At 36.6% G+C, this 24479-nt stretch overlaps 2 protein-coding genes and 1 non-coding gene across 3 annotated transcripts in view; 2 read left to right on the forward strand and 1 right to left on the reverse strand.

Annotated features, from left to right (window-relative positions):
- Window positions 1–24479, forward strand: part of LOC139963048 (leucine-rich repeat serine/threonine-protein kinase 1-like) — a 495817-nt gene that overhangs the window by 467660 nt on the left and 3678 nt on the right. The window lies entirely within an intron of this gene.
- On the forward strand, window positions 482–23496 carry LOC139962573 (translocation protein SEC63 homolog). The gene is made up of 22 exons (XM_071962689.1): window positions 482–667; window positions 1596–1701; window positions 2044–2158; window positions 2729–2844; window positions 2960–3021; window positions 3595–3653; window positions 4517–4567; window positions 5276–5384; window positions 5881–5975; window positions 6523–6661; window positions 7341–7436; window positions 7628–7776; window positions 8134–8186; window positions 8625–8719; window positions 9531–9613; window positions 9954–10043; window positions 11632–11820; window positions 12744–12820; window positions 13837–13975; window positions 14830–14928; window positions 16502–16603; window positions 17333–23496. The coding sequence occupies exons 1-22, from the start codon at window positions 550–552 to the stop codon at window positions 17480–17482; spliced, it is 2292 nt and encodes a 763-aa protein (XP_071818790.1). The 5' UTR covers window positions 482–549; the 3' UTR covers window positions 17483–23496.
- LOC139963325 (U6atac minor spliceosomal RNA) lies at window positions 15359–15488 on the reverse strand. Its single transcript, XR_011791557.1, has one exon. It is a non-coding gene; the product is annotated as a U6atac minor spliceosomal RNA (small nuclear RNA).

Raw genomic sequence — 24479 nt, forward strand, 5'->3', positions numbered from 1 at the left:
TGAGCCCAACACTTATGCTCGTGTGCAATGAACTTGTTTACATCAATGTACAAGAGCGAAGGAGGGAAACAGTTGAGATTACGATTTTCTAAAAGAACACAAAAATTGGGGTAATATCTCCCAGGAGTAATTGTGCTACGGAAGATATAAGAAACCACCAATTAAGTATCATGATACCATCCACTGTAACATAATTAACATAACCCTTTCTTTCAACACTGAAAAGTCTATAATTGTTAATATTAAATTATTCATATAATGAATACGTTAGAGAAACATCTTGAAAGATAAAAAAGGAATATATTTCAAGGACATGTAGGCTATCGTGTCAGAATCAGTCTTTCTTACGTCATTTCATTCTGGAAGTTTCATGGCGAACATGTAATCTGTATCTCAACAACTCGTACAACTACCATCACACAAAATGCTGGTGGTACTCCGCTAGCTTCAACTTAACTCCAAGCACATCCACCTCATAGCGCATTTCTATGAGCGCACTGCACTAGGCCTGCAAGTCCACGTTAACTTGCCAGCAGTACCAGTACCACAATGGCGAAGTTTGAGTACGACGAGTCAGGCGGAACGTCGCTATATTTTCTGGTTTCATTTTATGTTCTATTTCTTATACCTTTCACATATTACCTGTGGCCTTCAAAAGAGAAGAAAGGTTCGTATTACACTCGTTGCGCGAACCATTTTGAACAAATTTGCCAACACATGTAGATCCAGCTGTTCTCTAACACAGTTTACATAGCCTAGGCCATGTACACAACATTAGGCTTGGTTTAGGCTACTCAGGTAAATATCCAGCCTATTGCTAACGCAAGGCTTGTGTTCGTTCAACAAGACAATCAACAATGTCATGTCCCATGATCCCATACTCCATAGCTGTATAAAATTGCAGCTTATCATGCTGACTGCTACTTCTCTGACTTAGCAATGTAGCATATGACAATGATGCACAAGGCCCAGGTTGACCCTAATTTACTAGGTCTAACTTCTACTTTCTAGTTCAAACTCTAAGGCCTTGCAAAGTTACAGCTAATGTGACTAATGGAGCTCAGATCCTAGCCATTGAATTAGCCTTCTCTCAGCATAGTTATCAATAGACTTAGGTTGAGCTCAATTTGGCCTTCGAATCAGGTAGAGTGGAATACGATACACAAAACATGAAAAGATATAGAAATTGTTGATTGGTTTCAGTTTTGGTTAGGCCTTGACTATGTAGGCCCTATTTCTTAATCTTAGCTGTACATACCACATTCAGAACACTGAGGGATGCATGTAATTTTGCTATATGATTTCAAACACTCTTGTCTGTTTCTGTTAAAATTATATAGTAAATCAAGGAACATCTGATACTTTAAAGAATAGCCTACCAATTTAATGTAAAGTTAAAATAAAAGTCAACTAGGCTACTGTAGGCCTACTGCAACTGTAACCAAATGCATAGCATTGTCCTAGTAATAGTATTATTGTGTAAATGTAACTGGCATAAAATATCTTAGAATCCAATCCTTTCCCTCCACATTTCTCAAACTTTCTTTTGAAAATGAATGTAATTTGTTAGTATTCAACCTGTGATTTTCCTACAGAGGATCCAGAGAAGTTGAGGAAACAATGCCATTGTGATGCTTGTGAGGATAAGAGAGAATCATTAACAGAACCTGCTGCGGGAGCGACATTTAAAAATGCCCTGAGGTACTTGGGTCTTGTCATATTTCTTGCTTATTATTGTAAATATAGCTCAGTGACTGTTATGAAGACTAACTAGGAATTGTTACCATCATTTCCATCATGTACAGGGAATCACTTACCTGGTATCACTATCAATGCAATGCAAAAAATTACCAACAATGTGTACCAGTTTATGTACAAAAAAGTTGCAAAATTTTAGTATTTTTAGGTTTTCATGATTTACAAAAGTAATCTATTCAAAATGCAAATACACTTATAAGTATTCCCTGTCTTTTTGTGCATGAAAGTCATTACTTGATCAAAGATATTCTGTGTATTGATCTATTTATTATATTGCCTCCACAGATGGTTCATCCTAGTGGTCGCTTGGATTATATTTATTGCAATAGCCATAAAGGCATCCCAAGTAGAACGAGACCATATAGAATATGATCCGTTTGAAATTCTACAGATCGATAGGGTAAGACAAATCAAGTTTTGTTTTGGATCGACTTTAAAATTTCTGACACGCGCCTCCTGTAAATGTTGTAGTTCCAGTTGAAGTAATTATTCTCCCGTTATGTCTCATCATATTTTAAATGTTTGGTAGGTCAAATGCTTCTGTAGAAAGTTTATGGTGGTAGACCTCGCAAGTCAAATTGCTATACATGAGTACTGTATAAATTTCTTCGCCAAATCATGTAGTCTAAAAACGGTGTGAAGTTTGCAAATATTTGAACTAAATCCTGTAAGTTCTTTTTGCTGGTATCTCGGGTCACAAGAAAGAGAACAGAGACACTTGGTATTGTTCCCCTCTCTCTCACCCCCATCCCAAACCCCCCACCCCTAACACCCAAGAAAACTTGAACCTATGCTGACTGCTATGCTTGTTTTGAAAATGTTAACTATGATTCTTGAATTTTGGCATTTTGGTATGTTTGAATGGTTTCTATTGACTGCTAAGATGTTTACAAACATTGTTCTGTTTCTTTGTATACTAGTGCTAGGACAACTTCACTTTTTGGTATTTTTGTTTCCATACCTTCTCTAGGGTGCTTCGGATAGAGAAATTAAACGTCAATACCGCATTCTTAGTTTAAAATACCATCCTGACAAAGAGGGTGGAGACCCAGATATGTTTATGAGGATTGCCAAGGCCCACGCTGCGTAAGTATTGTTCTTTCACGATACGCTTTAATCTGAATCAGTGGATTCAGTATATTAAAAGATACAACAGATCACCATCAAGGTCCTATAACCTCTTCCCTTTTGTTTCAAACAGTTTAACAGACGAAGAATCAAGAAAGAATTGGGAGGAGCATGGTAACCCTGATGGACCACAAGGTAAGGAATGGGATCATCTAGGGCAGCTTAAGGACTATGCACCCTCTTCCCCTCCATTCACCAGCGTAACCCCCCCCCCACCACTGTAAAAGAAAAGGGGCAGCCAACATCTACATCTAAAAGATTTGAGAAGTTAAGCTGGCAGGAACCATTTACAAATCTCTCATGAGGAAGTTACGAACCATTTCCAGTCCAAAGTGCAATATGTTGTAGGAGGTGCTATGAAGTGTTTTCTTTACCTAAACTGGTGCCTTTATTGGCTTACCATATTTGACTTGTTATAGGAATAACTAGACCTCGATCCATGTCATGTTGACAAAGAAGTAGTGCTAGAGCGTATTCCTTTGAGGAAAGCTTTGATCGTCTCAAGAGGCATGGTGCCAATGTTGTCTTGTCTTGAAAAGATGAAAGACGTTTATAAAGAATCCTGAAGTCTTCATTGCATGTAACAAGAGTGAGTTCTGTATATCTATTATCTCACTTACCTGTCTCCTCACACCTTACACACTCTTGCTCCACATTTTTCTAGATTGACCAGGTAACCCTTTTCTTCCCCCCTTTCTCGTTTTGTAGCCACCCAGTTTGGTATAGCACTGCCTGCATGGATAGTCGATCAGAATAATTCAGTGTGGGTAAGTTTTTTATTCCAGAACTCTAGTGATCAAGTAGCAGGACTGGACAAACAGGTTAACATCATTACTTGGTGAATAGACAACTGCAATCCTGTTTACCGAAATCCTAAAGACATTGGTCTTTTAACGAGGATATGATATGGTGGTGTGCATTCAACATTGCAAGTGAATATGTAGAGAGTGTACCCAATGCCAAGAAATGCATTAGCCTACTCTAAACCAAAGAATCCAACAATCTACCAAAGAATCCCCCCTTCCCGCCCCCCAAAAAAGTAAAATGCAGAAGAAAGAAAAATATAGCCAAACAAAAGTGTAAACAGAGTCTTTGTAATGGTCAGCAGAGGTCAAAGTCTTCAAATCCTTGTAAAAATAATAATTTCAATATTAAAACTTGGACAGAGTTCATACATAATGTGTAGACTCGCCTTAGTGAGTACAAGAATCCTCTCATTTGTTGAGGAGGTCAAAGGTTAACAGATATGAAAGTCTGAAACTTTGTAAAACATCTTAACCAGGTTTAATTCGTACTGGAAATTGTAGGTTCAAGTTTCTGCTGGAAGCTTGCTGACAGGAATGGTCAGAATTTGAAAATGATAATGTACAATGTCATATTCAATGTTTTCATATAAACTGTTGCAGAGAGTTGGAGTGTGAATTAAAAAGCAACAAAATCAACGTGAATGTTTCAATGAAATGTTTGACAAAGGAAAATTTATTCAACGCTTTTCTAAAATAGATAAAAGTGAAAACACTCGATGGCAAAGAAACTCTCTCTTAGAAGTTGTAACTGTTGTCTGCATATAATAAAACTACATTTTATAGGTAAAGCATGACACTTTAATTATTTTGTTTATTTTCTGCAGGTACTTGCTGCCTATATCCTTGCCTTCATTGTTATTCTTCCAATTGGTGTGGTACGTTGTACATTTTAACTCTTTTATTTTGGTTAATTTCCATTTTGATGAGAAATAAAACTGAAACGAGACAGTTGAGGGAGGGCAGAAGAGATGGAGATATTCAAAGTGGAAGGGAAAAGAAGAGCAATGTAAGCCTTAAAGGGTGTGAAGACTCGTGCACAAAGAAACATCTCATGCCGGTAATCTGACCTAGTTTCGAATGAGGTGTAACAGAAGTGTTAGACACCACCATAGATCCCAGAAAATACACACACAGCTTGCTATCGTCGGTAATTAGACACTAGTACACAGTCAGTACATTCCGCTACGGTCATTACCCACAACACAGTGTACATAGCAGCGATGGACATCTCAGGTCTAGATAAAAATAAGCAAGGTATCAGGTTTCATTACTGTCTGCATTTTGTAGTGACACAAACAAAACGTCACTTGCAAGTAACAGAAAGTTAACTTTTTCAGATGGCCGCTCGCGGTTTGGGGCGAGTCTTCAATGCCTTTAAAGGCAATGTTTAGTGTGATGGAGAAATAGTTTACAATCAGAATTGTTCAATATAACTTTGGAAAAGCACAGACCTAAAACTCATGCACTATTTTGCCGTTACTTTTATTTTCATATTTAATTGTCATCTAATGTATTCATCAAAGCGTAACTATTACATCCAAGTTTTGTCATGTTTTTATTCTCATATTTCTTTCGTTCTTTAGGGCACTTGGTGGTACAGGTCCATCCGTTACAATGCAGAGGAGATTTTAATGGACACTACTCAACTCTTTCTACATTATATATATAAAACCCCTGGAATGAACCTCAAACGTGAGTGAAATTGTCATGTTGTTTTCTCAGGTGGCTGTTTGTACTCTGTTCAAAGGTCGTGTTTATGTTCCGAATATTTTTAGGAGAGAAAAATTGCATTTTCATATGATACTATACTCAACACCGTACTTTATTGTGAAAGAAAAAAAAATTGATTTTTTTTTTTTATATTTTATGATTACCCCTCCTTTGACAGTAGTTATAAGGATAATATTACTTGAGTTTATACTCTGGGGAACCACAATTTAGGGCTAATTAATAGAAAACCAATTAATAGATAACTTATGAACTGAATTGTTTGTGGATCTTCAATTTCCAAATTCACAAAGCCACTGCATGTTGAAGGGAGATTTCCATCTTTTGTTAACTTGTCGGGACCCGTACAACCCTAGTGTGCACATGTTTGATATGTGAGTAATATAGCACTAAATATTAAAGTAGTTTTGAGCATTACTTTTCAAATTTAATGTACATCTTGATTTCTGTTACTTTCCAGGTGTTATGATGATTTTATCAGGAGCTTTTGAATTTAGAAAATCTCATAACAGTCAAGTGGTACAAAGACCAAGTGACAATGAAGAACTGCCACCGGTGAGGATTCTAAGAAGGACGATTTTTAAAATTCATTTTGAAATGTGACATACCATGAAAATCAACCTTTTTTTGTACTGATTTCACTTCTATCACACATTTTTGATGTTCGAAGAAGTTCCCCGACAAGGCTCATCAAAGTAGTTGGACTACCAATTAATTAAGCAATAGCTCTTTAAGAAGCAACACGCACTCCAGTGACTCCACCCAAAACGGAGGAAAACTGAAAATCGTTTAGAATATTGTGTGTACAATGTGTAAAAGATTAACCAACCATGTAGAAATGACATTGAATAACATTTATTTTGTGCCTTACAATCCCAAATGAAAAAGAACATATTTTGGTAAGGGTTATAAAAGCAATGGATTCAAATAAGTGACCTAAGAAAGTTCTCTTGAAAAAGGGGAATACACAAAGACCAAAAAAAAATGTGATATGTACAGAAAAGCACTAGAAGATCAGGGAGATGGTCTCACATAGAAGGCGTGCTCGAGTAAATTTTCAGAAAATTGAGGAGTGTCTTTCATTTTCCTCATACCTCTACAGCTACTAAAGGAATTTAGCAGCGACATCGGCCTCAAGAATAAGGAACAACCATTCTGTCAACCATACTCTGTGAAAGCCAGGATACTACTGTATGCTCACTTAGCAAGGAATGATCTGCCCCCTAAAACATTGGACCAGGGTAAGAAAACATTAATGAGCTGTTAAGCTTTGCTTTATTTGTAAATGTATGTTTGTATGTATGTATTTTAGATCCTCCTGCAAGCAAAAACTCGCGAAGAAGCCATCATTGGCTTATCAAAGCCGCAAGATGACCGAAGTCAGTCTCTTAGATTCATATTTAACGTCCATGATTATGAATTGTCAACAACTCTGTAACTGGATGACATACATTAATCTTGGAGTGACTCGAACCGGGGGACCTTATGATTCGAAGGCACCGGCATTAACCACTGAGCTAACACTCCCATAAATAACAACATGAGGTGATTTTAAAGCATCTAACATGGCACTGCCCGTACTGAAAAGGAAACCATCTAAGGCATATAAGTCAGTAGAAAGTTGTTTAACCCGTTCACCTTCTTTAAAGATGACATTTCTTTGGCCAACCCCCTGCAGACCCCTCTACTGTCACAGACCATTGTTTATCAGAGTGAGTAGTGATCCTGTGGACCCGCCGCATTGAGAAAGAATGTTCAGCATAACAAGGGAGATTAGTCTTGAAAATTTCAGAACCTGATTAAGTCCCTGTAAAGGTTTCCAACTATTGTCTGTCTCAAATATGAAGGGAATGAGGCTATTATTGCTATTACCTCAACCATTGACAGGTTTTTGTCTTTCTCTTATTGGTTTCTTTGCAGATAGATTATTGATTGTTCAGAAGTGCCCGGTTTTGGTGCAAGAAATGGTCAATTCAGCCAATCAGATCACAGCATGGGCCAAATACCAGCGAGGGCGTAAGATGATATATGTTAATGTATTGACGTAACTGATTTATCGATATTCTTCGACAGATTGGTCATGTCGTCGATAAAAAATGATATAAAATATAATATATAATAAATTTAAAAAAAAAAAAAAAAAAATTCAAGATAGATTCCCAGACTCATGATGTGCTTAATTCCAATTACTTCGTTTTTGGTTTCAGCTGGTGTAAATAAAATTCCACAACTTACTACAGTAGAAAACATTATGAAGTTGAGTCCGATGATTGTACAGGCCACTAAGGAGAAGACAAGCCTGATGCAACTCCCTCACTTCACAGAGGATACCTTGAGAATTTGCCAGTCTAAAAAGGTGAGAAATAGCTCTTTTGGTTTGTTGAATATTACTCAAAACTTATTCAAATTCTTCGAGTTGCAAAGAGAGATTAAAAGGATTTAAAAATCTATTTGCAGAGAGTTTACTGGTATGGAATTCAATTAATTCTGCTAACAAGAATCTTTTAACATGTTGAAAAGTTAACCAAAATTTTAATGCCAGTACTTATGCCCATTTTTTTTGGGGGGGGGGGGGGGGAGAGTTGGAGATGCCAATGTATAAAACATAAAATGTCAAAGTTAGCGGAATCAAAGAGATTTAATTACCCCCTCATTATCCACCTCCACTCCATCTCCTCCAGAAAACGTCATTGTTTATTTCTCTCTTTCTCAGAGAAACGTGAAAAATATTCAACAATTTGCGAGATTGAAAGATTCTGATAGAAGGTAAAGTTGTTAAGTTTGAACTTTTTACCCCTTTAATGTTTTGTATGTAAAGTTTATTGATCTTTTTCTGGTCTTCATTTTTTATTCCTTGCCGGAATTGTAACTCTGAACAACTATTTAAAGTGATTTGCTCGCTCAAAGTTGGCAAAATGTGTCTATATTTCATATTGGAAGACTGTTCTTTCTGGATATTAAAACATTTTGTTTAAAATTCCTATACTTTAAAATCCTTATGAGTGAATGACATGGTTAATGCCCACAAGGGATTTCTACAAACCTTTTCTGGTTCTCACTTAATTCTTGGACAAATTTAACTCACTTGCATTATCATTAGTCAGATAGTTTGAATTTTGAGCAAATTGTATGGCAAGGAATCAAAAGTTAACTGGCTTTCTGGTTTCTTTACCTCTTTAATGTTTGTTTTTGGTCTGTTTGCAGGCATATTTTTAGGAATCTTTACGACCCTCAGTACCAAGATGTGCTCAACGTCTGCGCTGCCATGCCAGTCATTGATTCTTCAATCACATTCAAAGGTAAGAGCCATCTCTCTGTCAAATCATCTTCGTTTTTTGATCGGTTAGATGCCCAGGTATCGAAGATGTCAGAAACAAGCTCCAAAGGATGTGGTCTTTGTTGACCGACTGTTGACCGACTGTGTAATATATACATAAAAAAGAGAAATTTCCGATTTGGACACCGGGCCAACCGCATCGGACTCGAAGAAAATGTACGACTCGTAGGGGCTCTGCCTTTGACTATACAACAGTTCAAAGCCGGCAGAAACTGATATTTCAATTCAAGTTTATGGCAAATTTCTTTCCGATACGTTTGTACAGAAATAAATTTGGCATATTGTCAGTGAAAAACAAGTAACTTTTTGAAAGGGGAACTAGAAAACAAGCAACAAGCAATAACAAAATAAGCTGTTGTGAGATCAAATATAAATAGTGCAAGTGTGGAAGTTACACAAAACCATGAATGATGATACATACACAAAGTACAGGCCAAAATAGTAAGAATAGAAAAGACAAATATTCATTTTAGAATGGTATGGAATTTTTAGGGAAAAGTGATAATATTTTTTGTCTGGAATGAAAAGGGTGATTAGCCAGAACAATAAAGGGGAATACCAAACATAACATTAGTAATTATATTGTTAAAATGTTTCATACAACATGTATAGTACGATAAGATGTATCGCTTCGTTACTAATTTTTGATCAAAGCATTGCTAGCACCTTTCGAGTAAGGTTTTGTAAATGTGACGACGTGGACTTTTGGCATTGTACATTTAGTATTTAAGTTCTCAAACATGGGGTGCGTTTTTTGTTTCGTTCCACCACAGTTATTGACGATGAGGACACCAATACCATAACAGCAGGTTCCTTAGTAACAGCTACTGTAACGCTGAAAAGATCTTCACTGGAGGTAATATATCTATTTCTTTTATTAGACGTGGTAAACAATTTGAGAAAATTCCCTGTTCACATTTTTTGGGTGGAAATATTGTTATCTTTCAAGTCACTGGATCATGAGTATAACACCACATTATGTAAACCCCACAAACTTTTCTTTGCTAATGGGATCAGTTGCACCACTTTTTTGCTCCTTATCTGTTTTGATCTGTTTTGATATAATCTGTTTTGGTATAATCTGTTTGATATGATCTGTTTGATATGATCTGTTTTTTAAATTTTATCCTGAGGAAGACAGACTTGGAAGTTGGTTTAACTACAGTTACTTTATCCGGTATTTGATTTGATTACAGATAAACTACGACGAGGGTAACACACTACCCAACGGAATCCCAGGAAAGGAAACTGTAAAGGAAACTGTTGTACAGGAAGAGGAAGTTAAGGTATGTCATGAAATCTTAGACATTGGTTGCCTTCTAGATAAAGTTTAAAGGAGTAAGTACTATCTGAATTGGCCCAAAAAAAAAAAAGTCTCAGGCGTGCTAAAATGATTATCATTATATCTGTATCAGTAGGGTTGTGCGGGATCCCGGTAGTCAAGTGATTCCCGGTATCCCGATCCCGGTATTGACTAATCCCGATCACCGTGCAATGTGTAACTACTACCGGTATTGGGAAAACAACCGGTTATTACATTCGTTTCGGTATCATTCCCGGGAATCCCAGACATAATAAAAAATATCTACGTGTTACTATTTGAAATAAAGAAAACAAAACACGATTTTTTCTGGTTTCTGTGTTCTTAGTTTGAATAATATCTGATCAACTTACGTACTGGCCTAGACTAGGCTATATATTAACAAATCAACTTTTCACGTAGTAATTTGGACCTAGGCTACACTAAATATCGAACGTTACTTGCGCTCAACATGTTACGGGACCTCAAAGTTATTCTGAAATTTTCGTTATTTATTCTTCCTTCAAACGATGATTGTCAAGGTTCCCATGTACAAAATCTTACCCTTATGCATTTCACCTCATTTTGTTATAATAATTTTAACGATTTTATAAATTTTGAGCCAAAACCGCAGGGAGTATATCCAGTTTAAATCCATCTTCGCACGGGACTGTATATTATTATAGCCTAGGATACGGTACTGGTACACAGCAGTGCAGTACTTGAGATTTTGATGCTGTAATGAAATGGATTCGTTTATTAATGCGGGGGGTTCCACGATGTCATTTATATTTATCTTTCGCTACTTTTTTAATTTTTAAGAACTTTTGTACGAAAGATTGATATTGCACGTATTCAAAGTATATTTCCTGGAGTAAACAACAGCTGATTAACGATAAAAATAAATCTGTACTATTCTTATGTATGTAGTTTGTAATCCCGTATTTACGTAGCCCCTATGTTATATTCTAATTGTCTGAAGTTCCAAACACGTGGTGACTTGTTGATAGTTAAAAACTTTTCATTGTGAACTTTTGAACTTGAAGGGGTTGCCCTATTCCAAAATCATGGAATAGTGGGGAAATCCCAATTTATGTTTGTGTACGGATTACAAGTTTAATCCACGTGCGAACGTGTTAATCTAATATCGTACGTCGAGTATGAATGAAGGATGGTGTGGGTTGCTTTTTTCCAAGGTTTGTGCTTTTCTTTTGGAAGTGTATGTTAAAAAACAAAGGCCCTAATATAGCGTGTTATTTTTTTTATTTTTTTTTATAAACGTGCGTGTAAGAGTATGTACATAGCCTAGGCTATGCATATTGAATGTATGACATTGACAGTCTCGTAACTAAGTGCTTTGAACCGTGGATGAAAGTTGAGGAAAATACCGGTTGTAGTTACGATACCGGTATTCATGTTGCAACACTACCGGTTGTGTGAAATCCGACTACCGCACAACGCTATGTATCAGCCTTCCTGTCTGTGGTAGAGAAGCATTATTATGTTTTGTGTTGCTGTTTTTTTTTTATTGGTACCCGATCTGATGGATAGTTTTCTCTTCTGCTATCTTTCAGCAAAGCGAGTCTCCAGTAGCATCAAAGAAGAAACAACCAGACTGGGCGACTGGTAAGAAGAAGAAGAAAGCCGTCCTGGCTAAACAACAGAAGTCAAAGAAGGGGGGTAAGAAAAATAAAGCAGCTGGAAATGAAAACAAAGAGAAAGAAGAGGAGAAAGAAAAAGAAGATGAAAAAGATGAAGGAAACGTAAGATCTCTATCAACGTTATTAAAAATATTCTGCTTCTTTTTTTTTTTTCTAACGAAGTCTCTCTTAATCCATATCCCAACCGACCCTCAAGTTTTTCTCGATCAATGATGGGAATAATCTATCCCATATTGCAAGATGCTTTGCAAAATGGTGAAATTGCTACGCAGTTACAAAAGATGTGTAAGTAGTCGTTTACACAGAAACCATAGTATTTTATAAGACACACAATATCAGAAACCTTCAAAACCGCTGCACTACTTTAGAACTATATGATTCCCACAGTGTACTGTATGGCAGAGTGCTAGCAAGTTCACATATGTATTCATATACTAGCACGGTTTGCCCCGGTATTCATTTCGTGAGGTGGGCCGCCTCTCTGTTTCCTTGAGACAGCCTCACAAAAATATTACCAACATGGCCGCCTCCTCACTGCTTCAGAGAAGGAATAAAAAAATTGCAACGATTGCAATCTTTTACCCCATGCCTCATCTGACATTGAAAAAATTGCCTGTGAAACATTAAATTATAGCAACAAAATAAAAGTTCTTATATCTATTCAACATAGCATTTTTATATAAATTTATTGTAGGATGATTGACATTAAGATGTTTCCGAAAATGTTCCAGGTGACCATACCCCCCCCCCCCCCAGCCCCAGGTATGCTCATGCCATCTAGTGTCACAAACCAGTTACTGGCTTTCACATGAAAACTTCCAGTACTAGTATAATTGTGAACTAAAACTCGGGTATATACTCATATATATACTCATACTCGGGTAAAACTGGCATAGATTTCAGGTACAGAGTTATGACTCATACCTAGTCTGACATCTACACCTTGTGCATTTAACCTCTCAATTACAATTGATCATATTTAACCTTGACTTTATTGGTAGGAATTTTGTTGCCTTTCGTTTCAGAGAGTCGAAGAAGTCAGTAAAAACTCGGAGAGCGAGGCGGAGAGTGATATAGAGGATGACAGGAAAGATGAAGCAAGGTTCGGATGTTTACTTGTTATGTTTTGTAATTATTCATTTTATGTTCTAAGTTGTATTTAGCACTTATAAAAAACAAAACAGATACCTAGTTTGTATTAACCACCCCATGGAACTTCTGAAAATAATATCGGTAGAGGTCTTGCTAGGAACGTTGTGATGGTGATGTGTAGTTTGGGAGTAACAGTTAATCCACTTGGCTTATCAAGAACAGTATTTCAAAGATCGGGATCATTCATATAGTGACAGTCCACAGTCGTAAAATTTCCCAATATGAGCCCAAATTTGTTAAAGTAGTGCATCGTGTCATGCACTCAGTGTGTAGAATAACTCAGTGTGTAGAATAATACACCAACCATATTAAGGTTTCCTAAAGTTACATTGTGGCAGCATATTGCTTAATGTGTTGAAATGTAGTCACCTTAAACAAATAAAACTAGTCCCTTTAAAATTAATAAAAGTAACAAAAAAAAGAAAGAAAAGAGAAGCAGACAGTATCGGTCATCAATTTGCCTCCAAATATATTTATGTTAATAATTGCTAAAAATTTCAAAATTTACATTTCTGGAGGTTTTTGATCCTCCAATGTGTTCCTAGAGAATGATGGGTGTGAAAGTTGGACAATTTCAGTTTTTTTGCGTGTAAGCCACAGTATCAAGAAAGGCTGCAGCAGCTGCAAAGTGCCCTGCAGCCAGGCTGAATTTATAGTAAAAACAATACAGATAATCCCTGCAGACCTGCAGTGACTATTGTGTACAACTGTGGAGTTCAATAGATTATACACTATGCAGCTTGGCTGCATGATGCTGCAGCCCCCCCCCACCCCTCCCTCATCATCCTTCTTTTTACATAAACCTAAATGCCTTGAGATGTGTGGGCAGTAGAAGCCTTGTTGAACTTTGTGATTGACAATTGCTGGATTTCTCTAGGTATATATGTAGGCCAAGAATGATAACCTTCTATAGGCCAAATCTTCCATGCTCAAACTTGTTTCTATTTTACATCATCTTCCTGGCAGTGATGGTAACAGCGATGCAGACGTCGAGAGCGACGATGAACAGTGGGAGGAGCTCCAGGCCGGGATTCCTCGAAAGGAGAAGGTTCTGGAAGGAAGATCTAAGGAGTCTCATGAAGTCCACTGCCCGTACCATCCAGATGTGAGTCGTATTTTCACACCCTACATAACGAAACATCTCCGTTTGCATATTAGCTCATAATGAGATATGTGTGTAGAGTAACACTACAGTAATAAATGTTAGTCCCCCCCACCACAATAAAGACCTGAGGAGAGGTGAGCTACAGCCCCTTGACCCAGAGTCATTTAAAGGCATTGAAGACTCGCCCCAAACCGTGTGCCGCCCTGTGTAAGCGTTAACTTTCTGTTGCTTGCAAGTGAAGTTTTTCTCTTGTCGCTACAAAAATGCAGACAGTAATGAAATGTGATACTTGTTATCTTTAGCTGGACCTGAGATGTCCATCGCTGTATTGTTTGTACACTGTGCTGTGGGTATTGGTCGCAGCTGTATGTACTGACTGTACACTAGTGTCTAATTACCGACGGTAGCAAGCTGTGTGTGTATTTTCTGGGATCCATGGTGGTGTCTAACACTTCAGTTACACCTCATTTGAAACTAGGTCAGATAACCGGCATGAGACGTTTCTTTTTGGGGGAGTCTTCACACCCTGTAAGCAACCTGTGAAAATATGGGGCATTATGTATATGGGAATAATATGTTCTCATTTTGGGTAATATACTTATAGAAAAATGAAAATCTCCAAATTGGGCCTAGTTACCTGATTTTTCCTTAATGATATATACACCTACACTGTAAGCAATGGTTATACACCAATGATCACCAACAGTTTCACTGAATAAGAGTGGAGATAATTTAGTTGATAAGGCTTGTGATTCATTGCTTTGGCAGTCTTCCAAATTTTAAAATGCCCCTCCCTCCATCCCCCAAAAATGAATAAAGTGAAAATACACCTAAGTCCAATTTTTTTTTTGCAGGTTAAACAAGAATGGTGGTGGGTTTATATTGCTGACAGGAAGTATTTGAAGTTCATAACTGCGCCAACCATGGTATATGATCTCACAGATGAAAAGGAGGTAAGTATTCATCTGTGTTCATGTTTTATCAGTTCATTTTATGACCCTGCCTCATACCCCAGCTACAAAAGATTATCAGTGGCCAATGCCCCCCAAAAGGCAGAAAATCTATGAGCTATTGTTATTATTAATCATGTGTAGGTTGCATAATTTGTTAGGTTAGTAACATTGTGCAGTGTTAACCAACAGTGCCCCTGTTAAATCTGTCTGCCAATGCACCAAATAGGCAGAAAATCTATGAGCTATTGTTATTATTAATATTGTGCAGGTTGCATAATTTGTTTGGTTAGTAACATCTTGCAGTGTTAACCAACAGTGCCCCTGTTAAATCTGTCTGCCATTGCAATATCCCAGACTTCATCGTATAATATAATTTAATGCCAGCATTGGTAAAACTATGTTACCACTTCAAAGAACTAGGAATGGAAAGAAAAAAAACTTGGTTGAGATGCCACGAAGTAGGTGGCATTGCCTTAACCATGATGTGTTGTAAACACCACAAGGGTGTCATCCGTCCTTACCAAGGGGAGTGCTAACCAGCTCTCCTTTTCTAACAACACAGTAATATTTTGGTAACCGTACCATATATATCCACTGATTCCGTATACAAACTGGAAATGTTGTAGTGAAATTTTCTAAGATAATTTTGGCTACTAAGGTAGGAGGTAATGCTAGTTCCATTGTAGTATCACCTGTCTAAAATCATACAAAAATTGCAATTGCCTCTTCTCTTTCTGTTATATTTAAATAAGAATAATGACCAAATAGTGTTTTTAACAGTATTATGCAAATTAGATATGAATATTCATTTTTGTTAAAAGATAAAATCTCAGACCAGATGTAGATGTGGTTTTATTTGCTAAATGTGTGTGGTGTTGTCTGTATGCCATCAGCTTTGTGCATTTCAAATACCTTTTGATGCATCACATGACATTTTCTCTTTTCTACAATGTCTCTATGTTTTGCATATCATTTGCATATATTAGTGCTTACTTCGCATTTTGATCACATATTCTTACTTACAAAGAAAAACATAACAAGCAATGATCTTTTGGTAAGATTGAGATCATGTGGATTTGTTCTTTTGGTATTTTTTGTAATTGAAACAGTGGGAGGTAAGATATTATGGGACAATGGGGTGGGGAAGGGGTGTGGAAGCGGGGTGTTGGATCAAGTGGAGGATGTCAAAGAATCTTTACTTTGTCAATTTTCCACATGGGTCAGCATTTAGTCCAATGAAAGAATAACTCACAAGTCATTTGAAATCTACAAGTCTACTGAAATTTGAAGTCTACTGAAATAAGCTATAATACCATAGGAAGGGGGAGGGAGGAAGGGGAGGGAGGAAGAGGAAGGGAGGAAGGGGGAGGGAGGGAGGAAGGGGGAAGGGGGTGGTGTAGCAGTAGGATGGGCAGATAATGGGGACTGGTTTTGTTTTGTACCCTAACTCATAACTGAGACATATGCAATATATTTGTAACACCTACAACAAACTATGCATTTCTTTGTTCATCACATGTGGTACATGGATTGGCAACCTTTGACATTTTTTTTATCCTCCCCCTCCCCACAGATTCAGTTGCAGTTCCCAGCACCTCCAAAGGGTACCTACCAATACACATTATGTGTACGATCAGATTCTTACCTGGACTGCGACCACCTCAAGTTATTCAAGGTAAGCAGAGCTACATTTACAACTTAAGTTGCATTTGCATAAATGGTTGTCATGGTTATTGAAACACTCTTTCTCTCTTTTTGGAGACTTCCCGAGTAATGGTATGTGAGTTTTAAAGGATGCAGGCACCATTGGTTATCTGCAGTACTATTCATAATGAGAAAAGCTGATTGTAAATACATTGTTTATGTAAATAGTTTCTATGTTTGTGTGCAAAATTTGAAATTGTTTTCTGTCTAAGGCTGTCTGATTAATAGAAAGTTTGTGGTCTTATTACCCAACCATCAAACAATGCACATTTGACACAGTAGAGTCAGACACACCCTCTCCTAATGTATTGTTGGTTAGTGGATGCACCTTCTACCTGCATGTACACTTCAAATTTAGCAAGATGTAGGTGGCGGGTTGATGGGTTGGGCAGGGAAGGAGGAGAAAAGGTGGGATAAGGGGGGGGGTAGGTAACATTCTTGTCTATTCTAGAGTTATGTTAAGTGGAGATCCACTGGTCCAAGAATGGTATATGATAGTTTACATCTGTGGATAATTCTTCTGAATGTTTAGGTTGTGGACTGTCGTCAGTGTGCAGGGGTGGAGGTGGGGGGGGGTCGTCCTTTGAGCCAATATGTGTATTCTAACCTCCCAGGTAAACTAATCATGCCATTCCGTTTTGAAAAAAAGTTAAGATTTACAAGCTCATTGGTGACCCTCATCTTTTTTCTCTGCCATCAGCTCGACGTTGGTGAAGCAAAGAAAGTTGTGGAGAGTCATCCACAATGGGAGGACTCGGAAGAAGAGGAGAGGGAGGAGGATGACAGCGCCGTCTCTGACTCATCAGACGGAGGCATCACAGAGAGCGATGACGATGACGACGATGAATAAACCAATCGACGACCCGCCCCCGCTGGTCTACGGTGGCCGTGATACAAGCTGCAGGTCTGATCCGACTTTTGCCACGAGAAGTTGCAATGATACTAGCATAGTGGCTGCTTAAATATTCAAGATGAGTCTGATGTCCAGATACAAAGCTACGAGAATGAGAAATATGTCAACGACTGACAGATGATCAAGCTTCTCTGTTTAAGAGGACTTCTCTGTTTAAGAGGACTTCTCTGTTTAAGAGGACTTCTCTGTTTAAGTGTATTTTTCTGTTTCAGAGGACTTCTCTGTTTCAGAGGACATGGTAAAGAAATTAATTAATGCATTTAACCTGTACAGAAAACTGGTGAGCCTTGTCGAAAGCCCTTCGTGGGTTTGTTCGTTGGGTGACCGCCGCTAAATGTAAGCAACGATTCTAAAACTTGCAATACATTAAAAAAATGGCAATATCTAGAGAAGAAGGCCAATGAAACAGCAACACTGATGGAGTTCTTTACATCTCGGAAAAAAATTTAAAAGTTAATCGCTGTACCTTTAAAACTTGGCCTGCTTATTTTACCAAGCAGAATTTGTTGTTTTCCTGTACTTTCAAGAAGAGGAGATCAGTAAAATAAAGCATGTTTAGTCAGAACAGATGAAAGATATCAAACCATATTAAATGGAGGAAATTTTCCTCCATGGGATAAAAGATTGCTAAGTGAACAGAGGGTTATTGTAAGGCACTTTAACATTTACAAGGACTTCTATGGAAAGATGCATGCTTTGCAAACATCTACTCGAAAAAGATAAGAAAAAAAACTGTTTGCCATCAGCTGAGAATGGTTCATGAATACATAAATATGCAATTTCTCTTTCAATTAGATGTGAAATTTTGCTGGTTGTGCTTATAATAATACAATGATACAAAATACAAGAGCATCATACATATTATTCACTTTCAAAGAGTTAAGTCCAAAGGCTTTGAGAAATGTCTGTTCCTTGTTTAATCATTCATCGAAACTACTAGACTAAAACCTGCAACAGCTTCAGAGCTTATGTAAATAGGCCAATTTACATATAATAGATGGGTGGGGGGAGGGGTTACATTGACTGGACTAATTTGTAAAGCTTATTATCAGTCAATTGTACATTCCTGATAGAGAAGAGTGTAAACTTTGTACAGAAACATAAGACATATTATCTTGGTGGAAGGCAAGATACGTTTTGTTAATTGTAGAAACTAAATGAATTGACCTATTTTGAGATACCAGAATAGTAATGTGTCTTGATTTAGAGGAAATGTTTTTGTAGGAAAGTTTCAGAATAATTTTTGACATAAGACCATAAGTTTAATATATGTTGACTAATGCCTTTTTCTAACCTTAAGCCTGATTGGTCAGTAGTAGATTTAATGCCGATGACAGAGAAAACCTGCCATAGACAATCTACACAAATCAAGCATGGTGTTGTATTACGTATTGGCCAATGACGTTCGTAGCTTTTAAATATTCATATTATGGGCAAGGTTTATTTGGATCCCAAAGGAAAATATCTTCGAGAAAAACAAAGTTGTAAATTTTTCGACTTCTATGTCACCATTTGAGGTAAAATTTGCATAGATAAGCTAGTTATGTATGTTGTTATGGCATCATGGAATCAGTGATGTTGAGAAAAACCACAGTAAAGGACGCAAAATGCTGCTTCAAAGCGTTATCTATGTCTTAAGATGTTTGAAATCACACCATGATGGATGAAAATATGGAAAAACTTCAAAAAGAGAAAAGTATTATGATGAGTGCACATTATTCAAAGGTTGTTTACTTATTAGTAGCTCACGTATTAGGATGATCTAAAGTGGTCGAAACCATAGAGATATGTTAATAATTATATTGAGGGTATGCAATTACGTGGAAGTATCACATTAGCTCGGTCAGAAAGGACACAACATTACAACCTAACGCAAAGTCTAGCTGATAGTGAGCCTCCTTGCCTGCATATTTCTGTAAGGAATATCAAGTTTGAAGCGTGATCCCTACGGGTGTGATAGCGATGTGTTTCGACGCACAGATTTCCCCAAACAGGTGTTACATAAACGGATGTGTTTTCCATAGGAGAGATAGTAAACGTTTTACATTGCAATCATACATGATATTGAAGACTTTAGTAAGTCTGAAACTAACATTGTAGCTTCACTTGTGGTTGAATTATTATGCCCTCTTTTTCGATTTCTTTAAGTATATTTTCTATAACAGAGCTGGTATAAACTTTGGTGCTGAAATTTCAAATTTTGTGACATTATCTAACCTTGATGTTGATTTCAGTTCAGCAGTTGTTTTTATCGATTCTTTCAATTGATAATTTGACAGGTTTTCTTTAATTTTGCACAAAAAAAATGCAAGCACCTTTTTCAGGTGCTCTGGTTTCACACATTGTCAAGATAAATGTTATGCATGGTCTTAATTGGAACAGAGCAAGAGCTTTCATCTACTTTTTTACGGTAGTAGTTCTTCACAAACCTTCTCGGTTAATGATATGATAAACTTGCTTTCTCCTCATATAAAGTGTTGCTTATTCATGTAAGTGATTATTCAGTTAAAACTATTCTTGATTGGAAAGAGGAACCACCTCCTAGTTGTCTTCATATTGATTGATTCTGTTCTATCAAATATTGAGAATTTAATCTGGTACAACAGGGTAGCTTGGATCATTTCATATTGCTTATATAGATATATGACTCTCATATGTTAATGGAATATTTTACTACTATGTGTAGGGTATTCCTTGGTTTGATGTTGAAAAGGGACATGCAATGCCTGAGGACATACATCTGTGGCTGGATTGGAAGTAATTTTAATTCTGAACAAATATATTTGACTGTTAGCTATAATCATAGTTGACCATTATTGGAGTGAGATTAGTTTTGTGGGGGGGGGGGGGGGGGAGGGGAGGGGGATTGTGGGAGTAATGAGATCAGGGTGGATTATAAAACAATGATCTGGATTGTCAGGTGTATTCAAAGAGGACAATTACAAGAGTGGGATGGGTAGGTGGGGTGGAGGCAATTGTTAGCAATGAGTGTAACATGATAAAGTGGCACAAAAATAGTTTTTTTTTTTATACAATGTTACCTTGGCTTTTAGAAATAAAACACTTCTTACCATCAATTTATCTTCTGGTCGATTGATCAAATGAGAAATTTGATTCCAAAAATGTATGATGTTGCTCAAACTTTCTTCTTGATCTCGTTCGATTCTCTTTGATGTCTAACAAAACATGTTGGTTTTCCAATTCACAACTGGAATTCTCTCAAACATCTAACCATTACTTTTAAAAGTTGACTGAAAGCTGATAATGATCGTTTAATTTTAATTTAATGTTGCAATTACTTGATATATATCGAGTTACTTGATGTCTCTGGATTTGTTTTTTTTTTCCCTTTTCTTTTTTGTTAATCAATTAGCTGATGGTAACCCTCTTAAATGAGAATGTTTTTTTTTTTGTATCACATATTTATCTCATATTTGTTGTTGTAAACAATGACTTCATGTATCATAATCATTTGATGTTACATTCTATCATTTCTTATGTAAATATTAATATTGCTCTTCGTTCATCGGATATTACAATCCGCTCTGAGATATCTCACTTTGAACGTCACATGTACGTATGCTTCCAATGTTAAAATTTCGAGCAACAGAGTCCGATCATTTGCAACAAGGACAATGATACACACATCCTGTTGGAGTAAAATCATCTCTTTTCATTCCTGATGGTAGCCTAATCATTTTCCTCACAAGTAGGTGATCTATTCCGTTCAAGATTCTGTCTGTTTGGAAGAATTGGCAACAGCAAGCAAAAAAGTACAATAGTGAACACTCATGTTTTGTTCAACAAATATGATTTTGTTGCATTAGATACACTTTGTAACGAAGAATGGCTAATTGTTTGAAACAAAGTTTGGGCAGTAGGTGTTGTTCTGGCCTGTTCCTGATTTTGCCTCTCTTTGAGCTGGATGTAGCATTGTGTTTCAATGGCTAGTTATCACTGTGTTAGGAGATGGCTTAGGCCGGAGTAAAGGATCGGTAATGACTTTGTCTGTGTTAATAATGGAACAAATGAGTACAACTTCCTTGAGTTGATTTGATTCTACCTTTTTTTCTTGTAAACAATGTTGAATTGTGATTGTGTTATTTTTTCTTTTGGATTATTATAGTAATTTGACTAATTACAGCGACCTAAAGCTGTTTAATCAAGTTTAAAAGCCAGCAAGAACCTATGCTATAATTATAACATAGATTGTGTAGTTAGTGGTGAATCTGAACAAAAGGACAGTTTGTGCTTGGTGAAGTGACTGTTTGTAAGTACAGTTAACAGATTTGAAAATGTTGGGGGAGGGGGAGGGGGGGAGGAGGAGGGCAGGTTCATATGAACGATATTTCAACCTGTGGAATTATTTTGCTTAACATAGGCCTAATGATGGGTAATATTTCAGATACAGGTAGCAGTATTTTTCAAGAGAGAGGAGTGGTTTCAATCAGAATTTTTTTGTTTTCAGTAAAGGTCAAACATGATCTTATGCAGATTATTTGAAAACAGAAGAAGTCAAGACTGGTGTTAACATACTGTTGTACTAAGTCACGATTGGTGTTTAACAGTGTTCTCCTATTAAAGTCATGACTGGTGTTTACAGTGTTGTACTAAGTCATGACTGGTGTTGCAATCTACTAAGTCATGACTGGTGTTAACATAGTGATGTACTAAAGTCATGACTGGTGTTTACATAGTGTTGTACTAAGTCATGACTGGTGTTAACCAACAGTATTATACTAAGCCATGACTGGTGTTTCATTACACCATGACTGGTGTTAACATAGTGATGTACTAAATTCATAACTGGTGTCTCTAAATGTCATGAGTGAAATGGCTAGATCAAGTTTGTCAACTTTTCCCCATAGAGGTACGAGAGGTAATTCGGTAAATTGCAATAGTAAGGTCATTAATGTTTTCTTTAAGGATAGTGGTAAGGACAATCTCACAGATTTTTTCTCAGCGGTTTAGTTCTATCCTTCAGCTGTGTAATTTCATGGATGGTTTGACCAGATTCCACCAGAAATGGAAAGAATTATACTTTTAAAGGGTCAGGAGTCAAACTGCTCGAAGCAAGGAAAAATTTCACGACTTTGCAAATGCATTGAAGTTTACAGTATAGTTCTAATAAATGGTCAAAAATGATTCACTTAAGTGTCTGAAAATACAAAATTGATGTTCTCTTGTTTCACTGTGACAAATTGTGCCATTTTCGGTGTAGTAGATTAATATTGTGATTGAAAGAGTGGTTACAATTTGACATACGAACACTGCAACTACAGTGTCTAACAGTGCAGCTACACATGTATAAGACAGTACACAAAGTTACCAAACACTGCCATACAGTGACTATAGAGTCAATAACTAGACTTGAGTCAGGAAAATCATCATCAAAAAATTGATCCAACCTAAAATGAAGTGACTTGTTATATCTCTTCTAAGTCTGTTGGTATTTTAAATTTCACGAAGATAATCAGTTGTTTTTCTAATTGTAAAGAACTGTTTAGATTTAGCTAATAATTTTCATTCGCAAAGACTTGATTCAACCTTAGAATGAATTGACTTGTAATACCTCTTCTAAGTCTGTTGGTACTTTAAATTTCACAAAGAAACTAATTTTTTTTTTTTATGCATAAAGAAATGAATGTGCAGATTTGGCTAATGTACCTCATTGAATATAATCTACAACATTTTGTAACATCAAAGATGTTGCAAAACGGGGAGAAATGTTGGCTTGCTTTTGCGTGACATTCTTGCTCAATATTTCACTAATTTTTTCTGATGATGTTACAAAGTTTCCTTGATGGAAAATTGTGAGGGACAAAAAAAAAATTAAAATGATTAAAGTTGAAACTGTTTTAAAGGTGATGGAAAAAGTTTCTTTTTAAAAGATTTTGCTAAAAGTAAACATCATCTGATTGAAATAGAAGAATTATAGTGAAGTTACTTTACATTCCTCAGTGTTGTGTACATTTTTACTGGGAAGCTGTGAGAAGAGGATTTAATATTTAACAAATATGAAGACAGGAGGACCAACAGCCAAGGCCCACAAAATAAAGTGGTTTGATCTAAGGGCCTGTTTTTCCTACCATTCGGTAGGTAAAACAATTTTGAAGGGCTACATAAAAATGCTAAATAACATTTGAAGTTACAAAACCCATATACCTTGTATGGTAAGAACTATTGTAGGACAGCCACTATTAACAATTTGTGTTTCTCTGCTCAACTTTGCGTAGCTAGTTGGCCAAGTGACTGTTGAGAAACTGCTTCCACTGTGTAATTGAAAACTTTGTTGGCACTGCCGCAAAAATCGAGACATTATTTAAAAGTTTTTAAATCCACCTGAAGGCACACGTACGATAGAAGAAAAATGATATTGGGATGTATGGTAACCCTATACCACAATGAAGAGGAATTATGACGTGGTCCCACTATTTATGAATCCATGATATGGTCCATATCTGAGGTGCTCTAACTGAAAGGACACCTGCATGAACCCCTCCCCCACCCTCCCCTCCCCCAATCCTCCCCTCCATCTTACATGATGGTTCTTTCCAGCCTAATTTGTTTGGCAGGTGCTTTTGTTTTATCTCATGATATAGCAACTTTGATTATTATTATTGTTTCATTCCATAATTGGCAGTACTTCAACTCTTTACAGATTAAGTTTTGATTGAGCTTCTCATGTTTGGAGTTTTATCTAACGTAAGTTTAATTTCAACAACTTAACAACACAAAACTTGCGAAAAACAGCAAAATTTACCAACATGAAAATAACAAACATTTTAAAATCGAAAGAAGAAAAAGAAAAAAAAGTGACGTTGTTGAAACTCATATTATGTGATAAAATGCAATGATCTCAGCTTAATACAGAATATGAGAAACTTTAAAAATGATAACACTTTTTAACTATATAACTGTTTTTCAAGCACTA

Source organism: Apostichopus japonicus, chromosome 21 (assembly GCF_037975245.1).
Source record: "Apostichopus japonicus isolate 1M-3 chromosome 21, ASM3797524v1, whole genome shotgun sequence".
Lineage (NCBI taxonomy): Eukaryota > Metazoa > Echinodermata > Holothuroidea > Aspidochirotida > Stichopodidae > Apostichopus > Apostichopus japonicus.

Excerpts from the sequence above, each read along its gene's own strand:
- LOC139962573 (XM_071962689.1), top strand. The coding sequence starts at position 550 with ATGGCGAAGTTTGAGTACGACGAGTCAGGCGGAACGTCGCTATATTTT. Across the intron at positions 2,159-2,728 it reads AAATTCTACAGATCGATAGG|GGTGCTTCGGATAGAGAAAT; the intron begins GTAAGACAAATC and ends TACCTTCTCTAG. Across the intron at positions 16,604-17,332 it reads ACCACCTCAAGTTATTCAAG|CTCGACGTTGGTGAAGCAAA; the intron begins GTAAGCAGAGCT and ends CTCTGCCATCAG.